Source organism: Cyprinodon tularosa, unplaced genomic scaffold, assembly GCF_016077235.1.
Source record: "Cyprinodon tularosa strain WSP-4 unplaced genomic scaffold, ASM1607723v1 ctg298, whole genome shotgun sequence".
Lineage (NCBI taxonomy): Eukaryota > Metazoa > Chordata > Actinopteri > Cyprinodontiformes > Cyprinodontidae > Cyprinodon > Cyprinodon tularosa.
Genome location: NW_024039005.1, coordinates 522,129 through 547,303, shown reverse-complemented (window position 1 = coordinate 547,303; position 25,175 = coordinate 522,129). Strand labels below are relative to the sequence as shown.

At 39.9% G+C, this 25,175-nt stretch overlaps 1 protein-coding gene across 1 annotated transcript; it reads right to left on the bottom strand.

The window, feature by feature from the left end:
• Positions 1-2,416: 2,416 nt before the first annotated feature.
• Positions 2,417-22,450, bottom strand: LOC119787439 (inner centromere protein). Its single transcript, XM_038291307.1, has 21 exons — positions 22,257-22,450; positions 19,087-19,234; positions 18,881-18,991; positions 16,912-17,540; positions 16,783-16,828; positions 16,517-16,583; positions 16,289-16,433; positions 16,184-16,217; positions 15,539-15,626; positions 15,305-15,445; positions 15,177-15,194; positions 11,683-11,792; positions 11,489-11,609; positions 11,308-11,415; positions 10,903-11,117; positions 9,608-9,722; positions 9,285-9,380; positions 4,841-4,879; positions 4,696-4,755; positions 4,446-4,602; positions 2,417-2,869 (listed from the first exon to the last, which is right to left on the bottom strand). The coding sequence occupies exons 2-21, from the start codon at positions 19,224-19,226 to the stop codon at positions 2,694-2,696; spliced, it is 2,616 nt and encodes an 871-aa protein (XP_038147235.1). The 5' UTR covers positions 19,227-19,234; positions 22,257-22,450; the 3' UTR covers positions 2,417-2,693.
• Between the last annotated feature and the right edge of the window lie 2,725 nt (positions 22,451-25,175).

The window sequence follows — 25,175 nt, the reverse complement described above, 5'->3', positions numbered from 1 at the left end:
AGTGCTTAAATAAAATAATGTGATTTCTCAGCAGAGAAGCGCTTCGCAGCCACTGCATGTTTTGGATTAAATGTTTTTTAATTATTCCATCTCTGGATAAAACTAAACTCACTTTTGGAGAAAATGACTAGCCACACTAATTAAATAAAAAATAACTTTGATTCAGATAATGGACAATATTTATTTCCACATAATTAAAGGTCCTTCCTTTAGTTCCAACTCATTCTTATCATCCATCCATCTTCTTCCTCTTATCCGGGGTCGGGTCGCGGGGGTAGCAGCTTCAGTTGGGAGGCCCAGACGTCCCTCTCTCCAGCCACTTGGTCCAGCTCCTCTGGGGGAATTCCAAGGCGCTCCCAGGCCAGCAGAGAAACGTCTCCCCCTGGTCCTCCTCCCAGTGGGACGTGCCTGGAACCCCTCACCAGGGAGACGTCCAGGAGGCATCCTAACCAGATGCCCGAGCCTCCTCAACTGGCTCCTCTCTATGTGGAGGAGCAGCGGCTCTACTCTGAGTCCTCCCTGGATGACTGAGCTCCTCCCCCTATCTCTAAGGGAGAACCCAGACGCACTAAGGAGGAAACTCATCTCAGCCGCTTGGATCCAGGATCTCGTTCTTTCCGTCATGACCCAAAGCTCACTGTTATACAAAAACATCTAAACCTGAATACAGGGGTGGACTTACCACCACCAGCAGTGGGGTCCACTTATGAAGGGGGCCTGCTGGTTGCCCACAGCTCTAATAACATCCATGGGTGAATGTTTGAAAGGAAATAATTATATTTAGCATCAAAACAATGAATAAATAATCATGACAGAAAGAGTTGCGAACATTTTGCAGCGATTCCCAACCTGGGGTTTGCATACCCCTAGTGGGCATCGGGTGCATTGCAACGGGTAGATGAAAATATTGTATTTCTAAGGTGATAAAATAAAACAGGGCTGGGATCCATTCTGCTTTCTGAGGATCCAATTGAAAAATTAAATAAGCTTTTATCAAACATTAAGTTTTTCTTATATGTTTGAGCCCATAGAGCCAAACACTGTAACGGTGCGCGTGTCGTTTCCAGGAAGTCATGTGACTGATCCAGGAGCTGTTTCTAAATCACTGACTCACTAAACTGTGTTTAAAAAACGTTTCTATCAACATGATGCATCTGCTGGAAAAAATTTCTATTTTTTGTGGTTTATCATTAAAATGATCCAGAAGATTGGAGCCTAAACGGAATAGGATCGCTTCAGCCGCTGCGTTTTTTATTTTCTCGTTGTGTCATCCTTTTCCTCTCAGTTGTCACTCAACTTATCTGAATTAAAGTTAATTTCAAATTGATTCTTAGTTTGTTTACTGTTTTTATTGTACTTATTGTTTTAAAATTATGGTTTCAAATCCTAGTCCAGCCGCATCCTCATTCTCATTTCCCTCTAAATGTTCACATTATGATACATGTTTCGATTATTTATTGGATGTATCTAAAAATATAAAAGATATTTTCAATTTAAACACAGATATGATATAATATAACCTAGAGTAATTTATATATCATTGTTCTAGGTCATCAAATTCAGTTCAGTCTGTCCAATCAGCTGCCTGTAGTGTCTTTAAATGTCCAGCAGGGGTCAGTATTCTGTGAGACAGTATCAATAGTTTGGCTTAAAGATGCCTCATTAACCATCACTAGGGAGGAAGTATCAGTATCCTCCTAAATACTTGTAAACAATGCTCTACTTTCCTGATTAACATAATTTGATCAGCTGTCTAACGCTTTTTTTAGAGAAATAAACAGACTCATTCCAAACCATCTATGGAGCTGCTTTCTAGTCATTCCAGATCTACCAAAGCTGTGGATCTATGTGATCTGAATCCATACAGACTTTTAGAAAGTAGTTTTTGCTTATCAAAGTTCTCCAGTCTGATAATAGTCATTAGGTTCGATATATATGAAATACTTGACTTTCTCTACTACAGACCTAATTACATTGTTGCTCATAAACCTCTGTGGATAATTCATTTCTTAGTCCTAAAAGCTCATTATGAAGAATTTAAAATTAAAATGGTGAGTCTGCTGCTGCAGATTTTATGGCATTCTTGTCAGTCTGGATTTAATCCCATTTAAGTTGACATCAAACAGGTGACTAATATTTAGAACTCAAGCAAAGTGTCCAAATGAAAGGAAGTTTAGAGCGGTGAGGGAGGAAACGCACGATGGTGGTTGCTGCTGTTGCATAACCACAGATCAAACCTTTCATATGGAGAATTATTTTAAGCTTGAACAACTGGAAAAGTGATTTTCTCAAAGTTAATTATTTTTTGATAAGGTTTACCAGAAAGCAACAGATGAAAATGTTTTTTAGAACCACAACTGCAGCATAGATCACCAATTTGGCTTAATCACAGGATTCAATTACAGCGATGGCTGACAGGTTTGTAATAATTTAATAAACAGGAAATGAGTGTAAATCCTTCAGAGGAAAGCTGGACTGCTTCCCATGCATCACGTTTACAAACTCTGTAGCACTCTGCTGGTTTTCCCCAAGCATTTATTCAATAATTGGAACATAAAAATAGAATTAAAAATACACTAGGGAGAGATGACAAATCAGGAAAAAAAAAGAAAAGAAAAAAAACATAACTTTATTGTTCTAAACAAAACAAAAAAAACTATATACATAAGCCATAGTGTATGAGTGTGGAGAGCCTACTTAGCCCCCGCTGGGGGCGAGTGCCACACTGCAGAGCTGGTGCGTTTAAAGTATCTGGGTTTGCTCTTGTAGAAGATGTTCTCCAGTCTGGGCGGCTCAATGGGCCCGAAGAAAGAGTCCAAATTAGGGGGGTTGAAGTACTGCTTTGCTATGAGCTGTTTCAGAAGAGCACCTGGAAGACAAGAAGAAACTTTTCTTATCCTGTAGCTGACATTTATTATGGAATCTATGCTGGGGGAGATTCTCAGGCTGTTTCTCAATCTGTGTGCATTCTCGTGTCACAGCATTTACTGATTTACTGTGTAATTCCAGCATAGCTGTGTTTAAAGAACAATTTCTTTGTTTAATTTGGCAAAATTTTCATTTGATTTATCTGACTGGGTTAATCATTATTCCCCTATTAAATAAAAAAAGTAAGAATTAATTATAATCTATACCAGGGGTGACTAATTAAAAATCATTTGGGTCCGAATATAGAAAATCAACCAGTAAAGGTCCGCAGACATTTTTAATTATAATCTGTTACTTTAAACAGAATTTAACACTGAAATAAAATGAGGTTTTTATGCATCCATGTTATACATTGAATTTTTAAATAAAAAAACATATATATAAAAAAAAAATCTAAAGTGTTTTTTTGAAGTAGAGAACCACATTCGTTCAGTTTGGTTTATAGATAATTTCCTGATTCCCATATTTTCTCAAACCCCTGAACTGACGGTTTGTTATTTTCTTTCTTTTTTCTGTCTTAATGTTGGCAGTGGGCTTTAGGCTGCCCTGCAAGGCTTTAAACCTGGGTTTAACCAGAGACTAAGCCATTCTCAAGCACATATCAAGGAGCTCATTTTGAGCCTGGATCCAGATTTATTGTTGATTCTGTTCATGGTGGAGAATCCTGCTTCACAGCAGCAGGTTGAGCCAAACATCCTCTAAATGTGCAGGGTCATCTTTGAGCACGCCATTTCACTTTTCTTTCACCAGTTCACCGCAGTTCTTCCAGCAGTCCACACTTTCTCTGCTCTCTTTTTCTCATGGTCTTCTCCTTCTTTCCCATCGCCCGGCTTGCCACAGGTTTGCCTGCTGTGTCTAAAAGTAGCAGCAGCAGCAACCCAGACTGACAGCTCATTGGCTCATTTAGATCACGTGCAGCCTGGAGCCGGACGCTCCCCAGGGCTTTACCGTATTAACAGGAGAAGAGGGGCAGGTGAAGTTAGACACTGTCATCTGATAACATGTGGTAATTTATAAATGTTTTAAATCAGGTCGGGTCCGGATCTGCACCGCGGTCCTCTAATCCGTGACCTCTGACCTAGAGACTATTAATAACAGGAAGTGAAATGCAGCTCCAGATGAGCTTTGAACGTGGTGATGTCATCAGTACGCTTCTGTTCCAGTTGACCCTGATTTATCCTGCGTGCTCCTGTTCTCCCCGAGTCCAGACTTTCCTGGGTTCTTCTCAGGAATAGACTCGGGAAGAACACGAGTCCATACTTGGGTTCTATAGAATTGAGAAACAGCCTCAGTCATCCAGGTCAGAGCCGTTCCAAAAAAGAAAAATCAATCCACTGGACTTTGTTTCCAAGTCTGAAGACGTTTCTCATTTCAAAATGAAGCTTTATTGAACTGAAAAAGCTTCCTGGATGGAAGAGAAACCTCTTCAGACTTGGAAACAAAGTCCAGTGGATAGTTTTTTTTAAACTCTTTTGGAATGAACCTAAAATCTAAACATCCAAACTGGTAAGACGCACCTTGGGCCCAGGAGGGAATTGGTTTTCTTGGGGCCGATTCGTCGTCTGTTGAATCATCGCTGTTCTGGTCCATCCCATAATCATCTGGGTTCTTTGATAAAACCAAGGGCTTATTTCCACCACTGGGGGTGATGGCGTATGTCTGAGGGGACGATTCCTGCAGGGGGGAAAGAAGGCACACAACGAGGCTCCGTGAGGAAAAATAAAACCGTTTTGGGTTAATAAATAAATAAAGGGGAAGAGAAGGTACCTGTATGTCCACGGTAACGTTTAGAGCACCTTTTCCTACAGGTGTCTGCATTACTGAGCGCTGGGAGAAATAAAAACATTAACACAGCTTATTAGGACAGAATGAAAGTTTACTGGATGAAATGATCTCTGACTGCAATGCTTACCTCGATATCAACCGTTTTATTCAGCATGTCTGTAGAATGCTTTAACAGACGAGATAAGAAAGAAACAGTCAGTTAAATTTAAGAATTTCACTTTCAACAACAGACGGTAAGTTTACAGTTTGAGTATTCAGCAGGCGTTCACTGCTGCTGCTATAGTACTGGTTCTAACACCATGTTCCCTAAAGCCGGGCGTACACGACAATTTTTTGCTCTTTTTGGCTGATTTTCCAGTCGTGTGAGAATTTTTCAATCTGGCCGACTTCCAGCCTGATGGTGCGTGGTGTAGCTGAACAGGGGCTAACGAGGGGCGATCAGCCTCTAACGACCACCACCCCATCAGGAAACGTAAGGTCGGGAGAAAATCAAATATGTTTGAAATTCAGTCGGCCGTCGTAAGGTGGTCATGGACAAATCTCGCAGGAGCTGCTGCTTGCTCGCCATGTTTTCCCCGCAGATCCGTCCACATTGTTACTTATCCTGGAGCTCCGCGCAGAAACTACGTCATTTAGGAACCCCCACGCCCAAAATGAGGTCATTTGGCTGCCCAGACGCATCAAGCACAAATTAAGCACAAAATAAACTTAACTTGGGTTTAAAGAAGAAATTAGCAGCTAGTGGCCTTTTATAAAACAGCATGGAGGAAAAAAAAAAAAGAAAAGCTTTTCTAGAGAACAAAGGGCAAAAAGTCGCAGGAAACAAAGAGGAAACATTTTTGTGGTTTTAAGAAGGGCAGCTGTCTCCAGCCTCGGCTGTTAGGACATAAATAATTAGAAATTTTACCACTAAAAATAATTCATCAATGTGTTTTTTAGCAGCACTTTATGCTGAACAAGGATCGATGTTAAAGTCAGCAGGTTATTCTATCCATTACAGAGAGAAACTTTTGGTTAAAAACAAAAGAAATAACCAAAATGAAAAACATAGCTGAACTGTAGGGGGGGGGGGGGGTGTTGTAATACGATACGATATTATTACAATGTTGTGAGATCACTATATATTGTGACATTTTACAAGCTATCAAAATGAAAAGTAAATGCTGTATATGTTTTATCAGAATCCATGTTGTTTGGGGTTCGGGTCAATTCACCGCGTCACAACCTGATCCGTCCCGAAGCGCCATCCATCCTGCGCACGCCAGACAGATATACATCCAGGTTTGCATAAATAATGTAATTATGGAACTAAAATTACTTATTTCTATCATTAACTCACTAAAGTATGCTAATACACATCTTTAAAAAAATGTTTTATGACTTTTCTGAGATAATTTTGATGCTTTGTACATTTTCTTCATTAAACAGTATCTGATGTCATGATGGGACATGATGATGAAGTTTGTTTATTTCAGACATACAAGTATATAATAAAAACAGTATATGTCCATATAACATCAATTAAAACAGTCAGAAAAAGGCAGCTTATAACGACCAGCCTCCAAAAATTATTATTCTACAAGAACAACTTTTTTTTTTTTTAGGGAATAAAAAAAAAAAAAAAAAAAAAAAAAAAAAAGGTAACATACCCAATATCTTACTGCTCTTAATTGCATTTATGTATCGTTTTTTTATCGTATTGCTCTTATGTTTTCTAAATGTTTTTTAGCTCCTGATCTAATTTGTTCCAGACATCAACCCCAACAAAGGAAATAAAATATTTTACATTTGTTCTTGCTTTAGGTTTTCTGAACATTTTATACCTTCTTAGATCATAAGCTGATCAAAAACAGAAATTATTTTTTACTTTCTACATAAATTGAGCAGCCTTCAACTCAACCAAATCTTTAAATTTTAATGTTTTTAAATGTACAAAAAGTTGGTTTATATGTTCGCTATAATCTGCTTTATTAACTATGAGGTTTAAATGAGTTTTATAGGCGTTTCCCCAAACTTTAATCCAGCACACCAGGCTAAGGCAAAACTAATGAACAATACAAGAGATACGTTTGATTTAAAAGGTTTTTAAATTTATATAAAGCTGCCAAAGTTTTAGATAACTTTGATGTGATAAAAGTCAATATATGTTTCCATCTTAACTTAGTTTGTATTGTTAAATTTTACTTACTCCTTCAATATCTGTGTCATTTATTTTAAATGTTGTGTGCACATTAATAGTACAATTTGTGAATATTATAAATGTTGTTTTCTTTAAATTTAAGGTTAATTTGGAATTTCCATGCTCAGAGCAGTAAATCTGATTAAACCACGTTTATCTGCATTTTAGTTGTTTCTTTCTTTAGTTTACGCTCTATATAGCATAATGTTAGAACAAAACGAAAACATAAAACTCAAAAAAAAAACTAGATTTATGTTTAAATCCAAAGCAGATAAAGTCAGCCGCCGGAAGTAGCGCAGGATTCTATTTCCTGTGCAGATCAGGAACAGAGTTATAAAAAAGAGAGGATTTTAATGCATTTATTTTCTCAGGAAATTCCTTATTAACCTTTAACACGTTATATTTTAGTACGCTTACTATTTATGGGGAGAAATAAAGAGATTTAGATCTTTTTAACAAAATAAAATTAAGGGCGAGCCAGATGAGCTGATGCTGCAGGACGGATCGGATAGTGACACCTCTTCCACTTTGACCGTTTCAACTACAGATGTGGATGTTCTGCACAGGAAAAGGCTCAGCAGCGCCACCTGCCAGTGTGGCGGTGCAGAGCTAGTCCATCTTCCTCTCATTGTTTTAGGTAAAAACTTAAAACTGATATTAGGAACTAAAAGATCCATATTACAGGTGCTGGTCATAAAATTAGAATATCATGAAAAAGTAGATTGATTTCAGTAATTCCATTTAAAAAGTGAAACTTGTATATTATATTCATACATTACATACAAACTCATATATTTCAGATGTTTATTTTGTTTAATTTTGATGATTACAAATGACAACAAATGAAAATCTCAAATTCATCATATCAGAAAATTAGAATATTGTGAAAAGGTTCAAAATTGATGGCCCCTGGTGCCACACTCTAATCAGCTAATTAACTCAAACCACCTGCAAAAGCCTTTAAATGGTCTTTCAGTCTAGTTCTATAGGCTACACAATCATGGGGAAGACTGCTGACTTGACAGTTGTCCAAAAGACGACCATCGACACCTTGCACAAGGAGGGCAAGACACAAAAGGTCATCGCTAAAGAGGCTGGCTGTTCACAGAGCTCAGTGTCCAAGCACATTAATAGAGAGGCGAAGGGAAGGAAAAGATGTGGTCGAAAAAAGTGTACAAGCAAGAGAGATAACCGCACCCTGGAGAGGATTGTGAAACAAAACCCCTTCAAAAATGTGGGGGAGATTCACAAAGAGTGGACTGCAGCTGGAGTGAGTGCTTCAAGAACCACCACACACAGACGTATGAAAGACATGGGTTTCTGCTGTCGCATTCCTTGTGTCAAGCCACTCTTGAACCACAGACAGCGTCAGAAGCGTCTTGCCTGGGCTAAAGAGAAACAGGACTGGACTGCTGGTGAGTGGTCCAAAGTCATGTTCTCTGATGAAAGTAAATTTTGCATTTCCTTTGGAAATCAAGGTCCCAGAGTCTGGAGGAAAAGAAGAGAGGCACTTCATCCACGTTGCTTGAAGTCCAGTGTAAAGTTTCCACAGTCAGTGATGGTTTGGGGTGCCATGTCATCTGCTGGTGTTGGTCCATTGTGTTTTCTGAGGTCCAGGGTCAACGCAGCCACATACCAGGAAGTTTTAGAGCACTTCATGCTTCCTGCAGCTGACCAACTTTTTGGAGATGCAGATTTCATTTTCCAACAGGACTTGGCACCTGCACACAGTGCCAAAGCTACCAGTACCTGGTTGAAGGACCATGGTATCCCTGTTCTTAATTGGCCAGCAAACTCTCCTGACCTTAACCCCATAGAAAATCTATGGGGTATTGTGAAGAAGAAGATGCAATACACCAGACCCAACAATTCAGAAGAGCTAAAAGCCACTATTAGAGCAACCTGGGCTATCATAACACCTGAGCAGTGCCACAGACTGATCGACTCCATGCCACGCCGCATTGCTGCAGTAATACAGGCCAAAGGAGGCCCAACTAAATACTGAGTGCTGTACATGCTCATACTTTTCATGTTCATACTTTTCAGTTGGCCAACATTTCTATAAATCCTTTGTTTTTATTGGTCTTCAGTAATATTCTAATTTTCTGATATGATGAATTTGAGATTTTCATTTGTTGTCATTTGTAATCATCAAAATTAAACAAAATAAACATCTGAAATATATGAGTTTGTATGTAATGTATGAATATAATATACAAGTTTCACTTTTTAAATGGAATTACTGAAATCAATCTACTTTTTCATGATATTCTAATTTTATGACCAGCACCTGTATACTGGGCAGCCAGATATCACGACATATCGCCAAACGGATTCTTTTCCACACCCCGACTGAACTGGTTTGAATTTTAAATGCAGTGAATCAGCTTACCTGCGTTTTAGCAGCAGCAGCAGCAGCTTCCCTCTGCTTGGCTTCTTCCCTCTCTTTTAAAATTTTCTCATTTGCAGCCAACATCTGCTGCTCCTCCTGAAATAAAACGATTTCCACCACAGAACAGCAAACATGAGCAACATTTCATGTTGCATAACATCCCTGATCTCTTCCTATTTGCTGCTTAAAATAAAAGCAGTGATAGGAAGGGACTTTTCAAAAGCCTGCCATTTCTAGTGAGGGAAATCTGAAGGCATCTCTTCACAATAAAATGTTCACTTTGGACTGAAAGCATAAAAACAAACCTTTAGAACATTTCTCACCAGTTTCCTCTTTGCTTCCAAAGCCTTCCTTTTCTCCTCCAACTGTTTCATTTCTTTCTCTCGAGCTGCTCGCTCCACTTCACGCCGTAAAGCCTTTTCTTTTTCCAGCCGTTCTCTGCAAAGAACATCCACTCATTATAACCTGGTAGCAGTAAAGCCTTTCAGGCAGATTGACCTCCATCATTTAACTGATGGCAGCATAGATCTCCAAATAGAAAAAACTTGATCATTAAAAGAGCATTTCAGCTCTTTTATTAAATCCTTTTACTGTCAACTGTAGATACTTAAACTGATCATTCGCTGAGGATCAACAAATTTTTTTTGCTCTTTTTGGGCCGATTTTACAGTCTTGTAAGAATTTTCCGATTGGGCCGACTTTCAGGGGGTAACGAGGGGCAATCAGCCTCTAACGACCACCTCCCCCCATCAGGAATCGTAAGGTCAGGAGAAAAACATATTTCAAAAGACGGAGCTGCTGCATAAAACCTGGAACTAAACGCTATTTCTGACATTTTGAATTGAAAAAGCTTCCTGGATGGAAGAGAAACGTCTTCAAACTTGGAAACAAAGTCCAGAGGATTGATTTTTTTTTTTTACTTTTTTTGGAACGACTCTGACCTGGAGGACTGAGAATCTCCGACACCTTAAACATGTTTGAAATTCCGCCGTCGTAAGGTGGCAGTGGGCAAATCGCTCAGGATTCTTCTTCCTCCTCTCAAACCCAGCAGCATGGCGGGGGGGCAATGAGTGAAATGGAGTTCTTTCTGTCAAACTGACAGACCGTAGTAGCCACGTTAGCTCAGCCATGTCTTTGTCCAAATACGTCGTCTCCTTTTCTTTTTGGGGCTTTCAGCACTAAATTGCCCAAATATCCAAGGCAGCGCGTTTCACTCTAGTGAGCTTCATGTTCCTCTGCTACTGGTTTGGCTTCCAGATAGACGAGTCCGAGTAGCGCCATCTCACTGCGGAGCTGAGACCCACCTGGTTTTTAGACGTACGGTGTGAGCAGGTAGATCGCATCAGAGCGTCGAGTCGCACAGGGTGAGAACAAACATCGTGAGCTGAGAACTTTTAAACCCTGAGGTTTCGTCATACGGTGTGAGCTGTAGCTGCGAGCAACGATTGAAAATATGGTGCAGTGGATGCCCGGCTTAAAGGAAGAAAAACCAGAGAACGACTCCATCCAACTTCATGAGACTCCAACCCTAAAAAAAACCCTAACTTGCATCTTTTTTTTTTTTTTTAAACCAACATGGATAATTGTGTTTACTGTAAGAATTTTGATCTAAGCTCGCCTTTCAGCAGCAGCGGCGGCGGCTGCAGCAGCCTGCCGTTCTCGCTCCCTCTCCCTCTCGCGCTCCCTCTCTCGCTCCTTTTCGCGCTCCCGCTCCCTCTCTCGCTCCTTTTCGCGCTCCCGCTCCCTCTCTCGCTCCAGGGCTTTGCGAGCTTGCAGCTCCTCCTCCTCTGCTTTCTTTTTGGCTGCAAGTTCCTGCTGCCGTTTTTCTTCCTCCTGAATGGACAGACATGAAACCATCGTAGGAAACACTGAAATATTTTAAATAAAAGTTTCAGTTCAGAGAGAAAAACAGACAGTAATAGGAAAGATTATTTAGGCTCTTTTTAAATAAGACTTCTATCTAGAGCAGACATGATGCATCTAAATCTAGATACAAGGATAAAAGATTAAAAAAAATCTTTACCTGCTGAATCTTTTTCTTTTTAGCTTCTTCCTCTAACTTCTTCTTCTGCTCCAGCTCTTCTTGGCGCTTCCCTACCATCCTCTTCTTAGCCTTCTCCTCAGCCTGGCGCTTCGCACACAAAACAGTTCCTCATCATTCAAATGAGCATAAAACACCAGGAGCTTCCAAGTCTTTCACATACTTTATCGTTTTTCTCCTCAATTTTAACCATTTTCTGCTCAATCTTCTTTTTCTTTTCCTCCTCCTTCTGCTCTTCCTTTACTTTGGCCTCCACCACTCTCCTCATCCTCTCCTCCCTCTTCCTGTAAGACATTTAAATATAAATTCAAATGGTCCAAATGGAAAAACCAAACTTTTATTCAAAGCAATGAATACCTTTTCAGTTCTTCCAATTTTCTTTTCTTCTCTTCCTCCATTTTCTTCATCCTTTCTTCCTCCTGTTCCTGCTTCTTTTTAAGTGCTTCCAGTCGGTTCCGCTCTTTTGCCTTTAAAAAAAGAGTTCAAATAAATAGTTAATAATAAAAACATTGATAAGAGTTTTTAAAACTGAAACTGAGGCAATAGTAAGGTGGCTGTGATGGGGGGACAAAGCTAATGAACCAGTGGATTAGAAACAGGTTAGGGTGGGATGCAGTGAGAAATGAGATAAAATAAATATTAAATGTTTGAAAACATGATGGAGCTGAAATGAAGAGCAGCCTGTGCTTCATCACAGACCAGCAGGCATTTCAGACAAAGATGGTGGAAAAGGGAAACATTTTCAGCCTCTTCAGAGATCAGGAGTCTTCATCGTTTTCCAGGCCAAGGACCCCAAACTGATGGCGATGGAGCGGGGACCCCCTAATTTTATATATTGTATGAAATAGTGTTCTATCAAACTGGTCCTATAGTCACTCTATTACAGATGGAGTAATGTAACTAAAGTAATCCCTCCCTGGGATTATTAAAGTATTTCTGATTCCTGGTTGATGGGACAGGTGTTGTGAATGAAACGGTGTCCAGATTGAAAGAGCTCCTGTGTGTCTCTGAATGTGAGCATTGATGACTGAAAGACATCTTCTGCCTCCATTTATCTGTTTACTACTGTGTGTTGAATTCATGTTAATGTGGATTTGAAGACATTTCAATTAGTGGGAAAAATTGCTGGAGGAAATATAACAAAAAAAGGGTCTAATCAACCAAAACTTTGTGACCCCCATGCAGTACCTCTAGGACCCTCTAGGGGGTGCAGACCCCCCGTTTAAGACCTTTAGATGCTTTAGGCGAAGATATCAATGTAAATCTGGACTTTTAAGTTCACTTCTTTAAATTCCAGGGTCACTGGAAAGCTAAAAATCTAGATATAAGCATTTAGAACATATTTGAGAAAAATAACTAAAAACATGCAACACAGAGGAATGAATAATGCTCTTTGAAATAACTTTAATGCTATCATCAAATACCCATGACTTTCATTATATATATATATATATATATATATATATATATATATATATATATATATATATATATATTAGGGGTGGAACGATTCACAAAATCCACGGTTCGGTTCGATTCGATACATGTTGATTGTTACACCGAAATTTCATAAAAAATTATGAAATTAATGAAAAAATCCCCCCAAAAATAATGGATTGTAATTATTTTAAATGATACGCGGAAACCCTGGATCATTTCCGTATGTTTTGCTGCTTTAAATTTCATCATCTGGCGCATGCTCTCTAACCTGACAACAGCCAGATGCATGTCTCGCTCATGTCTCGCTCCGCCACATGCATCTGGCTGTTGTCAGGTCACATGCTCTCTACCATCTCCAAGGAACTCAGAGGGGAGCAGACGAAGCCACAGTGGAGGCTGTAGGCTTTGCTTTGAGCAGCCGGTCTGGAGCGCAGCGGGGGTTGCTGAAGGAGTATGAGGGATTTCGGGGTTAGCATGACATGTTGCTGTTAGCATAAACAAAACGTGTTGCACAATGCTTGCACACTGTTGCACTTTTATCCACAACTTTCTTTCCGTCGTCATCGTAGGTCACTCTAAATGCAAAGCGCTCCCATACAGCAGACCTATAAAGTGCTGCTGGCGCGTCTTCCAACTCCTCTTCTTTCCCACTCGCCAGTCCGACACAACTCTCCACAACAACAGATTTTTTTTCTGCTACACCCAGCTAAGCTGCTTCGCTTCTTCTTCTTCTTGTTTACTACTGGTGGTTGGCTTTGGTCGCAGTACCGCCACCTTCTGCTCTGGAGTGTAAACGCTTCACCTATGAGAAAAAGGAGCAGCGCATGAACCGAACGAAACACACGCGAACCGAACCGAGACAGTCGAACCGAACGGTTCTGACGGTTTTCATAAATCCTCCATTCCCTAATATATATATATATACATAATATATAAAATAAGTCTTCTGAAAAGCAGTTTTCAGCAGGCATGCTTTCTTCGCATAACAGCGGCCACAACATGGTTTTTAGTGGTTGCTCTATCGGGACGGAACCAGGAATGGTCCCAGCGAGGCGTTCAGTAAATACCGTATAAACAAAGGTATAGTCAGTTATTTCAATGTTTTATATGGACTATAGAATAAAATCTGATTTATGATATGGTAATAATTTAAGACCCAGGAACCCAGTAGAAAACTATATCTGAGCCTAGAGCAGTGGCGGCTGGCCCATAGGGGGCGCTGGGGCACCGCCCTCCCTGATAAGAAGAGAGAAACATAAAATATATTTTTAGAAATTAACTCATAAATATCAGTTTTACTCTCTAGAGTGTGTACCTATAAGCAAAACAAATTATATAAACTACATTTCCCTATCTACTGTCATTCATTTGTGGATTTCCACAGACAGACTCCTACCGTCTCTGTCTTGGGGCTGTGATCAGTCTGCCCCACATGTGCAGAGAATCTGCCAATCATGTACTATTGCTAGGTCAATTTAATAATTTAATGGCCAATCAGCGTCTCAGAATTTTATGGTCTTGGGGCGCTGAAAATACTGCCCTTTAACAGGCTTCTGCACCCAATGCGCAGGTGCAGACAATTAGAGGGACGATGGCGAACGTAACGAGCGAGATGCAGCTTCCACCAAATTCGGTGAGATCCTTATTTATCTACCCGTTTGCCAGAAGAACATCCCTGTTGTAGGATATGAACATTTCATGTCATGGTTATTGTGACCAAAATCATCAACTGTTAATGTTATTATATAGTAAATTAAATCATTACTGTTAAATTGTATTTATTGTCCAATTGTTTATTTGAATTCTTATTCTGGATTAGTTGGAGACATACACTATATCAGCACCACCAACAATATTTTTCACCAGCCGCCACTGGCCTAGAGCACATTGAATGATCTACAGAGAAAGACAGAGCAGTTATATTTAAGAGGACGATCTGCTGTTTGTTACTAAATTAGATGAGGTAAAAACTTGGACCTTTCTAGACTTTATAAACTAAAATAACCTCATAGAAAAGCCAGCAGTGATGGATCAATGACTAGACAGCTAGAGTGAACCGATCTGTGTGACACAACCAAATACAGCTAATGTTAGACTGTGGTGAAATATTACGTTTTATAAATTAATATTGAAAGAAAATAAACTAAATCAGGTCATTAATATAGAACCTGCTGGCAAAACTGATCTACCGTCAGCCGCTTTCACATACAGAGTCCAAAGACGGGATCATTGTTTGCCTTTAGGCCCTTTTTCTGTGAAAAACACTGAATTAGTTTCATTATCCTGATTATTTTCAGGAAAAAGATCAAATAAAATAATCCCCATAAGGAGTGTTTGGGAAAGAAGCCAGTGACCTTTAACCCCTCACACCATGTTAGACGCCACCACATTGCTACAGGTTTGACACTCACCACAGTACCCATGTTCATCTGAGGAAAAAACAAAAGGATTTCAAATTGCAACTAACACAGTAAACCATTTGATTTTTACCGACTGGACACATTTAGATAAAAGCCTGAGGCCCCAAAGGGCCACTTACTCTGGGGTCCATTTTCAGGGGAGTGGTGTGTTTGATGAAGGACTTGACCACAGCAGTTCGGCCCAGGGAGTTAGGAGTCATCATCAGCATTTGATTCTTATGCACAGTATGAAGAAAAGATCGCATGTTGGGTCTGACCGCCTGTTTAAGAGACAACAAAAGGTTCCATTCATTCACTAATAAGCTGCATTTATTAAATAATAAAAAGATTTGTGCGTTTTATCGGTGTCATACACTTTGGCTTTTCTTTGGGGGGGAGAACTGCTTGGAAGGGCTGCTCTCCACGATCTCCGGACCTTTCCGTTTTTTACTGAGACTCGATCTAAAGACATGAGAGACTTTCCTTCAGCAAAGATCAAAACAGCTTTCAGCACTAATATGTTTATAGTTAAAGGCCAGAACACACCGATTACAATTTTACGTCCGATCTGAAAGAAAATCTTGCCCTAAGGCCTGGTTATCGTCTCTCAGCAGTCTGTCGCAGATATTTTTGATTTCTGCCCAATACTGAAGCGTGGTCTGCGCTGTTATTCCAAGCCACAACGCCAGAGGGCCAATCAGGAACTAGCTTATTGCTGCGTTTTTCTTTTCTTTAGACGTAGATCTCATTATGTTTTTAATAGATGAACATTTTCTATCTGTTCTGGTTCTAGATGCTGCACAGACTCGTTAAGTAGAGCTTTGCTTTATAGAATGCACCGACTTTTCATAATCTGTCTGGTAAATGTTCTGCACAGATCTGTTCAGCCTGACTAGTCGGAGCCGCTCTATACGCAGTCAGTGGGAAAACATCGGATCTTAGATGAAAAAGTCGTACGGAACCGGTGTGTTCAGGCCTAAATAAAGGCACATATCGAACTCCAGAATCTCGTTACTCACCTTTGAGCTGCTTTGGTCAGTCTCTTAGCAGCCACTGGGGGGGGATGCAGACATCAATATAAAACCATAATCAGAAAATGTTTCAGAATATAAACGGTCGCATACCAGGCATGACAGGAGTGCTTATTTTAGCCTCGGAGGAGAACAGCGGAGGGGGCGCCAGTTTGGGAGAATTAGCTGCCACAGAGCGAGTCACGCGCTCCACAGCAGGTGCAGAGACAGGGCTGTCGGTTTCAGGCTTTTGTTTAATGAGAAGATTGAAAAAAAATTAAATCAAAGGTAAAAATCCAGCAGCGTAGGTTAAACATGATGAGCAGAGGAGAGTTCTGCTACCTCTGGAGCCTCCTTTTCCTTTTCAGGATCATCAACTCCAGTGTCTGCAGCTAATGCTTCGATTTTGCTGTGAATGTTGAGAGAAAATAGATTAGAACAACTTACAGGTTAAATACAATGTTAAATCAGACAATTTAGAGCCTTAAAGCTCCAAATCAAACAATAAATGCAATAAAACCTGAACTCCCTTTGTTTAGCTGATGAAACAGCAGACATGTAATATGGAGACGTTCTGCTCCAATCAGAATAATAAGTGTTTTTCTTACTCTTCTCCATCGTCCTCGTTTACAGCATCCATGGAGGAGTCCGTTCCTTCATAAACAGGCAAAATGGTTCAATGATTGGGAGGAAAGTGTTGGTCAGAAAGCTGCGATGTGGAGAAGTAAAGGACTCACCACCAACGTTGCTGCTGCTGCTGTTAGAGTATCCCATCCGAATGGACTTTCTCTTTAGCATAGAACGGCGTGAAGAGCGACGAACGGATTCCTGCGTCATACTGTGCCGAAGACCCGCCAGTGACTGACGCAATTTGAGGGAGCAGCGAGCAGAGCTGCGCCTGGAGCTGCGCCTGGAGCTGCGGGCGGCGCCGGCTATGGCCATCTTGGTAGCCGTGCGGCCCGGAGAGGCGGCCGGTTTTATGGCGAGCTCGGCAGAAAGGCGGTCCTCTGCTGAGATTCTGACAACTAGCTCGGGGGAAGCCATCTTTGGAGGAGACTGAGAAGTGCTGCCGGGTTCCTCCGGTTCAGTTTCTGCATCATTCACTTTTTGGATTTCTTCCACTTCCTCAACCAGCGGCGGCTTCTTGTTCTGCGCCTCTTCTAGTTTAACGCCGTCACCAGACGACTCCTCAGCATCTTCGGCCCACGTCTGTTTGTTTCTGCGAGTCGTGCGTTTGGGCTGCGTTCTGGTATTGGGCTTAGAGGCTGAAGCCTCAGGGACCGCTTCTTCTTCTTCTGCTTCAGGGACCAAGTCAGGAAATTTGACAGCTGACCCACGAAGGTTGCTGCGCTTTCCCTTCGAGAATCTAAGGTATAGACAGACAGAAAAAAACTGCTAAAGAGACTCAAACATAATTTAAATCCCTCAAAGGTATAGTGGAGGATGTTTTTTTTCCCTGGGTGGATCATCTAAATCAGTGGTCCTCCCAATTGTCAATCATTCTGGTGACATGTTTACGTAAAGCTCCCGTCACACCTTGATGACCAGCGTAGCCTGACGTTCGAAAAATCTGGCCAAAACTCTGGCATATGTTGCATAAGTTATGGGTACGTTTTATATTAACACGTCGACATATTGCAAGTACGAAACATTCTGAGCATCCTCAAAATCTCCCTCCGTATGCCAGCGTCTGCCATCCATGGGCCGTCAGTTCCAGGTCAGTTATCTGATGGCTGACATCCGTTCAGCATCAGTTCCTCATCAGTCGTGGCGTCTAGCTGATCCTAAACCTCTGTAACTTATCCAGAACTTCTCTCCAACATATCAGCGTATCTGCCGTGTTCCAGACGAGCGCTGAACGTGTTTCTAACTTCCAGCTACTGTATAATGGCGTATTGGCAGCGTTTTGGTATAAAGGGGGTTCACAGGAGGAAACCGTCAGTTCTCCTCCAGACTTCATCCCCATCATAGGGTGAGCCAGAAGGTGAGTGATGGATCCTCCCTGCGTTCACGCCCACCACCAACACACTTCCTAGCAGACATGACGCTCAATCTGCTGCCACCAAAAACCTGCTTTCTTTATTTTTCTTTTATTCTTTTTCTTTTGGCGGGCGGTAAACGGCAGCTAGGTTAATACCGCCATCAAAGAAATCTTTTTCTGCAGGCTGGGCGCCTCCGGGCGTATCGCTGCCCCCCTCAGGACACTGTGCATCATTTCCTGGGCATTACGCTGCCGTGTGTTATGCAGAAGTTAGGCTGTTGTTGGACAGAAGTTCTGGACTCGACATGAATCCTCTATGTTTACGCCCAGAATAGAAAGATTCCATAGAAAGTTCAGCGTCTGCCTGTGTTTTAGGAGATTCTGGGACGTCAGGCAGACGCTGGATAAATCAGCAAGGTGTGACAGGAGCCAAAGGCCGTCCTACGCGCCCGTCCCCATTCTCACTTACCGGTGGCGAGTCTGTCATAGTGGAAAAATTGCTAATCTGTAATCTTTTGGAAAGTAAGACAAACGGCAACTTTTTAATCAGAGCGTGCACGAGGAGCATTGGGCTCATGCACGTTCTCGCACACGTTCCCTCTCTGGAGCGGGTACACGGTTGTGCAGGTGGATATTTTTGTGGAGAGAGCGGGTCTTCTCAAGCGGGTCTTTTCAAAAATACCCCCATATCCTCCACTATAGCTTTAATCATCAATCATACCAACCTTCTCCTCGGTTGACCCTGCTCTTGGCGCCCTACAGATACGCGCTTCCTGCGGCTGTTCTTTTTCTGTGACGGCGTTTTTGGCATCAGTTCTGGTGCGGCGTTAAAATCACTGAAATAAAAAGAAATAGTTAAAGAGATGCATCACAAACTTTAGTCCTGTTAGGATCCATTCAGCAGACTTTGATTGCAGGAAATGCTTCCCACCTGGAGAACATGCTGTTTGCTTCCTGCTGGATCTCTTCCAGCCAAACCATGTGGACATTTTCAATCTCACTGACGAAATCCTGAATCTTTTTATGAGACACGTGCCAGAGGGAGCTCACTCTCGACTGCAGGGACTTCATGGTGGCACCTGGAGGAAGAACAGTTTAAATATTGAACAGATACTTTTACACAATATTTGCCTTTAGATAAAGAGATAATTGTGATTCTAAGACAACACTGCAAAAACGATCTAGAAATTAGTAAACATTTCTGAAATTAAATGTATTTACTCTTAATCTGAGCAGGTAAATGAGGTAGTTTGCCAATGGAATTAGCATTTTTACCCCTAAAATAAGATAATTAGATAATATGCTCTTATCTAATTATGTGTTTTCTTATTTTAAATGTAAATTGTCTTGTTCTATTGGCAAAATGTCTCTCTTACCTCCTCAATCCAAGAACAAATGCACTTACCTTACGAAAAAAGGACTGATCTAGATTTCAATTTTTTCCAGTGTAGAAATAATGAAGATTATTATTTGCCTTCTTATCTGAAATAAAATATCCCTATAATCTTTTTGGCAAAATGTTAAATATCAGGACCTTTAATCCATGATACTTATAGTTTATTACTGCAGCTTTAAGGTAAAAGAAAAAGAACTGCTCTTTATTACCTTCTAGTGAATTTCAACACATGCAGGTTGAGAAAATATTTAAATTTTTACACTACAGGTTTCTGCAAGTTCAACAAGTCCATGAGATTTTAAAAACCTAAAGCCATAACAATTTAAAGAAACTACTTTGTTAAAAAAAATTAAGAATCGTTGCTTAAATTAAATATTCAACTTATAAAGACAATCTAAAGCCATATATGAGGTAAATATTGTGCCTGAAAACGAAATCGTTAGAAGTTATGTGGGACGTTTAGTCTTTTTATTGGATTCACGATTTCTATAAACTAACAGATGTTTTAACAAAACACTGTTGCTAAATTCTAAAGTAAGTTTTCATGTTCAAGTTGCCATCATGTCCTTAAGTTGGACTAAATTCTCTACAGCCGTTTGCACATTTACATTAAAATAATCTTTACTGTTAACTTGTAGTTTATTAATTTGGAGCGTTGGCCTAATGGTTAGAGCAGAGCGCTCGATTCCCACAGACTACCACTCTGGGTCCCTGAGCAAGACCCTTAACCCCCCACTGCTCCCTGGTCGCCGCACCATGGCAGCCCACTGCTCCCCAAGGGGAGGGGTTAAATGCAGAGAGGGAATTTCTCCACAGTGGGGTCAATAAATGGATTAACAACTATTATATACATTTCTAAATTATTTAAATAAACAATAATTTTGAGGTAACAAATCGAATGTATCTGCCAAAATGGCCTTTCCCAGCCAAACGTCACAGTACTCTCATGGAAGAATACCAGTAACCAGATTATAGAAATATCCACAACCTTATACCAACGGAAAAGATTATTTTCATTATAAAAGGGAAATTATCACTATTTCAAGATATTTGGAGTCATTTCTTTATGGAACATATAGAAAATATGGATATGAGGGGTGAACTATAGTGAAATGACCTTTGATATTTCTATACCTGACAATTTTACTGAATTATACATTTGAATTTTCTGAACTATTTATAATAATAAAACAATTTGGGCTAATCTTTTGGAAATAGAGAAATCGTTATTGTTGTAATTTTTTGTTTGTTTTTCAGGGGATTTGGGGAAATATTTATATCTGTGTTTGTTGTTCTTTGGTTCCTCATATGCTGCGTATCTAATACGTGTTGCTCTAAAATATCCTGATGTGCAAATAAAGGACGAGCTGAATGTTGGACAATAAGCCCGAATGTTTCATTTAATGTGAGAGAATGCTTATGTTCTGTAGATTATTGGAAATACTTTTGAAAAATCAATAAAGATAATGCTTAAAAAAAAAAAAAAAACAAGATTAGGGATGAAACAATTAATCAGATTAATTGATTATTCAAATGATGGTCAAATCATTTAGTAATCTATTAATTGTTAACTGGAGTATAGAGACTGAAACATGTCTAGCTGACAGAGCGACCCACTTAGAGCAGGAATTATACCAAGATTGTAAAAAAGTATATCTATCTCTTGTATTTAAGATTTTTTTTATTTTATTGTCCATTAATTTGCTTTGCTCAGAACTCCTGAAATTTAAGTTTTAGTTTCAAACGTTTGTTTCTTAAAAAAAAAAAAACTCTAATATAAAGACCCTTTTGCTATAATAATAATAATTGACAGATTAATCGATTAGTAAAATAGATGTTAGATGCATCCTTAGATATGATTCTTTCCTCTTTGATGATTCAAGCTCTGTTATCCTGAGGTAGAAAAATCTTCCCACAACAAATATAAAGACCTAAAGTCTTTTTATTCATCAAATATTTAAGCTTTTTTAGTTCTTTAGTTTCTGCTGCTCCTTACATAGTTAATAAAATAGACTTTATGATTCATCATGGTCAGTTATCTGTCCTTCATTGTTAATTTCTCTAAAGTACAAACTGAGACAGAATTTTTAAAATCAATCCAGCTCCTAAATATCTAAATATCTTCCCGTTTCTCGATAATCTTTCAAAAAGCTTTTAAATGGGATCAGAATCCAGCAGCTCTAATACCAATTTCTAGCTTCTGTCCTTTAGCTGCTTGGCAAGTAGAACCGGAAGTAGCTAGAGCTAGCTTAGCAGCAACGGCTACCTCACAGAAACAAGGAGGAATTTTCTTTTTATTCATTATAAAATACACAGAAATTCACCAAAAACACAAACTTTCAATAAATGATATAAGATTAAGGAAGCTGACTTTTTATCTGTAGATTAAATCACAGCCCGATTAGAATTAGACGTTAGTTTAACCAAAGGAAACTTCCAATAACGTATGAAACTAACCCATAAAACCCTCATTATATCTGAACGGTTTGAACAAATAAAGTGTATAAATGAAGCTATTTAAAGTAGCTGCTGGGATAACAGCAATGGGAAAATAAACAGCTAAAATCAAACATTTCTATAAAGTCACTATAAAGATGGGATTAAACCTAAAACTTTATTTTCATGTTTAACTACTTCAGAAAACCTGGAGATGAACATGCTAGGCAGGCAGCAGCAACAATCAGAGCAAAATGCTAAATATTTACCTTATATTCAGCGTTTCCTAAAAACGTCAAAGAAGACTGTTGGTCTGGTATTTACAAAAAAACAAACAACTAAATCAATCGCATACTGGCGACAAAATAAACGACCGAAACGGTATAAACTTTATCCTCGCGTGTAAAAAATCTACTCCTAGCAGCCTGGAAAGACAACAGCAGCTCTCCCAGGAAACCCGCTGAAACCGTTTTCAAAATGTTCAAACCTCAGTAGCCAATCACAGAGCGGCTCAGCGGTGAGAGCAGCTCGCTGTTTACACCGTGCCGTCCAGGGTGAGCGGAGCTAGTATCCAGAAGAGCAGAAAAAGGTTAGCTACGGGGTTTGAATGAATGTTAAACAAACACAGCGGAGCCGCAGGCGGGGCTCATGGCTCAGCTTTTAAAATGACCAATCACAGCCCGGTTAGACTTTCCTCACAGGTGGGCTGGACCGTGACGAAGGTTTAAATGTTTAGCTCAACTTTCCCAACCTTTCTTATGTTTGGATTTGAGGTCGATTTCTGTGGAGGACCAGCTCTATCATATTTAAAAATAAATACAGAAATAAATATCTTCTCAATAAATAAATAAGCATACAATTTATTTCCCCTAAAAATGCAATAAACTAAATAAATGTAGGTAGAAATTAAATTATACACTGAGACATAAATGTATAAATCTCTTTCAATTAGCTTCTTTATTTATTCGTCTTTATAATAATTACCTTATTTACTTATTGTCCGTTATAATCTTCAACTTTATTTATTAATTTATTTTTTAAAGTATTTATTAATGTGCATTTTACTTAAATTTCTGTTTTGGATCTTGGCTAAAGCTGAACTCAATAATATAAGAAAAACTTACGTTTTGGTTCATAGAAGCTTGTTTAATTTTTTATTAAGTCGACAGAAAGCAGAACGGATCCCAGAGCCCTATTTTATTTTACTACCTATGAAATAAAATATTTTCATGTACCTCTTGCAATGCACTCAATGACCACTAGGGGCACACGTACCCCAGGTTGGGAATTGCTGCATTATAAAAACCTAGTAAATCGTTAAAATTACTTCTTTATGTATTTTATGTAAGCAGGGATGGATGTAGGAAATGTGGGGCCCTAGGCAAAGACAGGCAGGGGGCCCTCTGAACCCATTCTACAGATAGAGAAATGTTAATAGAATAGACATCCGTTATCTGTTCTAGGTTGTGTCCCTCTCTTCTTGTCCCTTTTCTTCTTGTTTTCCTCTCTATGTTTTGTACTCAGCTGACTTTTCATGCTGTCTCTAAAGGAATGAAAGATTTTTTCCAAGCACTAAGCTCACTTAGCTGATTGCTCCTTCCTGTGTTTCCAAAAAGGCCAAAGTAAATAACCCAGTCCTTCTTTTCGCTGTAGACAAGCCATGATCTGCTTATCTGTTCTCCATTTTCATTTGGATGAAATAATAGCTGCATGAATCATGACAGCAGACAAGATAGAGGAGAGCAGGAGGCGGGGTTACCAATCTACTCGCTCTGGAGAGCAGAGTTCGCTGCTTTTAGATGTTGTCTCCAAAGTCTCCAGTAGCAGAAAAAGGTCTCTAGATTTGGCGCTAGGAGCTTTTTAGAAATCAAAGTGCTAGAGGGGTCTGAAAAGTGGCTAAATATAGCGACTAAAGCGCTAAGTTGGCAACACTGCTCTTTGCATGGTTTGTTTTCAGATGGTTCTGATGGCATTTTAGCCAAAGGATTTTAATCAGAAGCATAATTAATGTGCAGAAATAAGGAATAGTTGTATTAACCATACATGGAAACAGAGTTTTATGGGGCCCCCAGGAACTTGGGGCCCTAGGCAGCTGCCTAGTATTGCTCTAATGGTGAATCCCACCCCCGCCCTGCCTATAGAAGTGAGGCTATCATACACAGGCCCCCCCCCCACCGGGTTCTCTGACCACAGTCAGGATTCCATCTGGGGGGGGGAGTGTCTTGTCCAAGGGCACAATGACTGAAACAGAACCAAGATGGACGAACCAGAGACCGTCTGGTTGCAGATGAGCTTCTGTGTCATGCGGCGCCGTGGAAGCCCAGGTTGCTTTTTTTGTTTGTGTTTTATCTTTCTTTCTTTTAACTTGAGCATTTCATTCTTAGGAATTTTATTCTTTCATCTCAAATAAAAAACAGCATAAATACGTTGCCTGGAGTTAGTAAGGAATCGATATAAATACTAAATAAAATCCTATTATAAACCCGTATTTGACTGTATGATCTGGTTGAACTGTAAAGTGCCTTGAGATGACATGTGTTGTGAATTTGGCGCTATATAAATAAACTGAATTGAAATTGAATTGAATTTATAAAACTGGAGCTCCTCTGAGTAATTCCTTTATAATCACATTTAATCTGGATGGAACTAGGATTAAAATAAAAATAAATAAGGTTTCTTAGATAGCAGCCTTCAGGTCATCTTGATTGTTGTGTTTGGTGTTGTTCAACTTCTTCTTGACTATAGTCCATAGAGTCCGTATGAAATTAATCCATCCATCCATCTTCTGAGACGCTTTATCCCAGGTGGGGTCACGAGGGGTGCTGGTGTCTATCTCCAGCTGTCTATGGACAGGGTCCACCCTGGACAGGTCGCCAGTCCATCGCAGGGCAACACAGAGACAACCGTTCACACACACTCACACCTAAGGAGAATTTAGAGAAGCCAATTAACCTAACAGTTATGTTTTTGGACTGTGGGAGGAAGCCGGAGTACCTGGAGAGAACCCATGCATGCTCAGGGAGAAAATGCAGACTCCATGCAGAAAGACCTCGGGCCGGGAATCAAGTGCAGTATTGGCAGATACTGTTGAAATTAATGTGTGTATATATGAAGAACTGCATCCTACTTGGATGTAGAATAATCACCATCATGGCTTCATGTCCAGTTGCTGCCTTCCTTTGTGAAGC

What these genes read in the sequence shown, in the direction of transcription:
- LOC119787439 (XM_038291307.1), bottom strand. Translation starts at nt 19,226, where the DNA reads ATGAAGTCCCTGCAGTCGAGAGTGAGCTCCCTCTGGCACGTGTCTCAT. An exon ending in AGGAAAAGGAGGCTCCAGAG is followed by an intron (nt 16,434 to 16,516) that starts GTAGCAGAACTC and finishes TTCAATCTTCTC; the next exon opens with ATTAAACAAAAGCCTGAAAC. An exon ending in AAGCACTCCTGTCATGCCTG is followed by an intron (nt 16,218 to 16,288) that starts GTATGCGACCGT and finishes ATCCCCCCCCAG; the next exon opens with TGGCTGCTAAGAGACTGACC.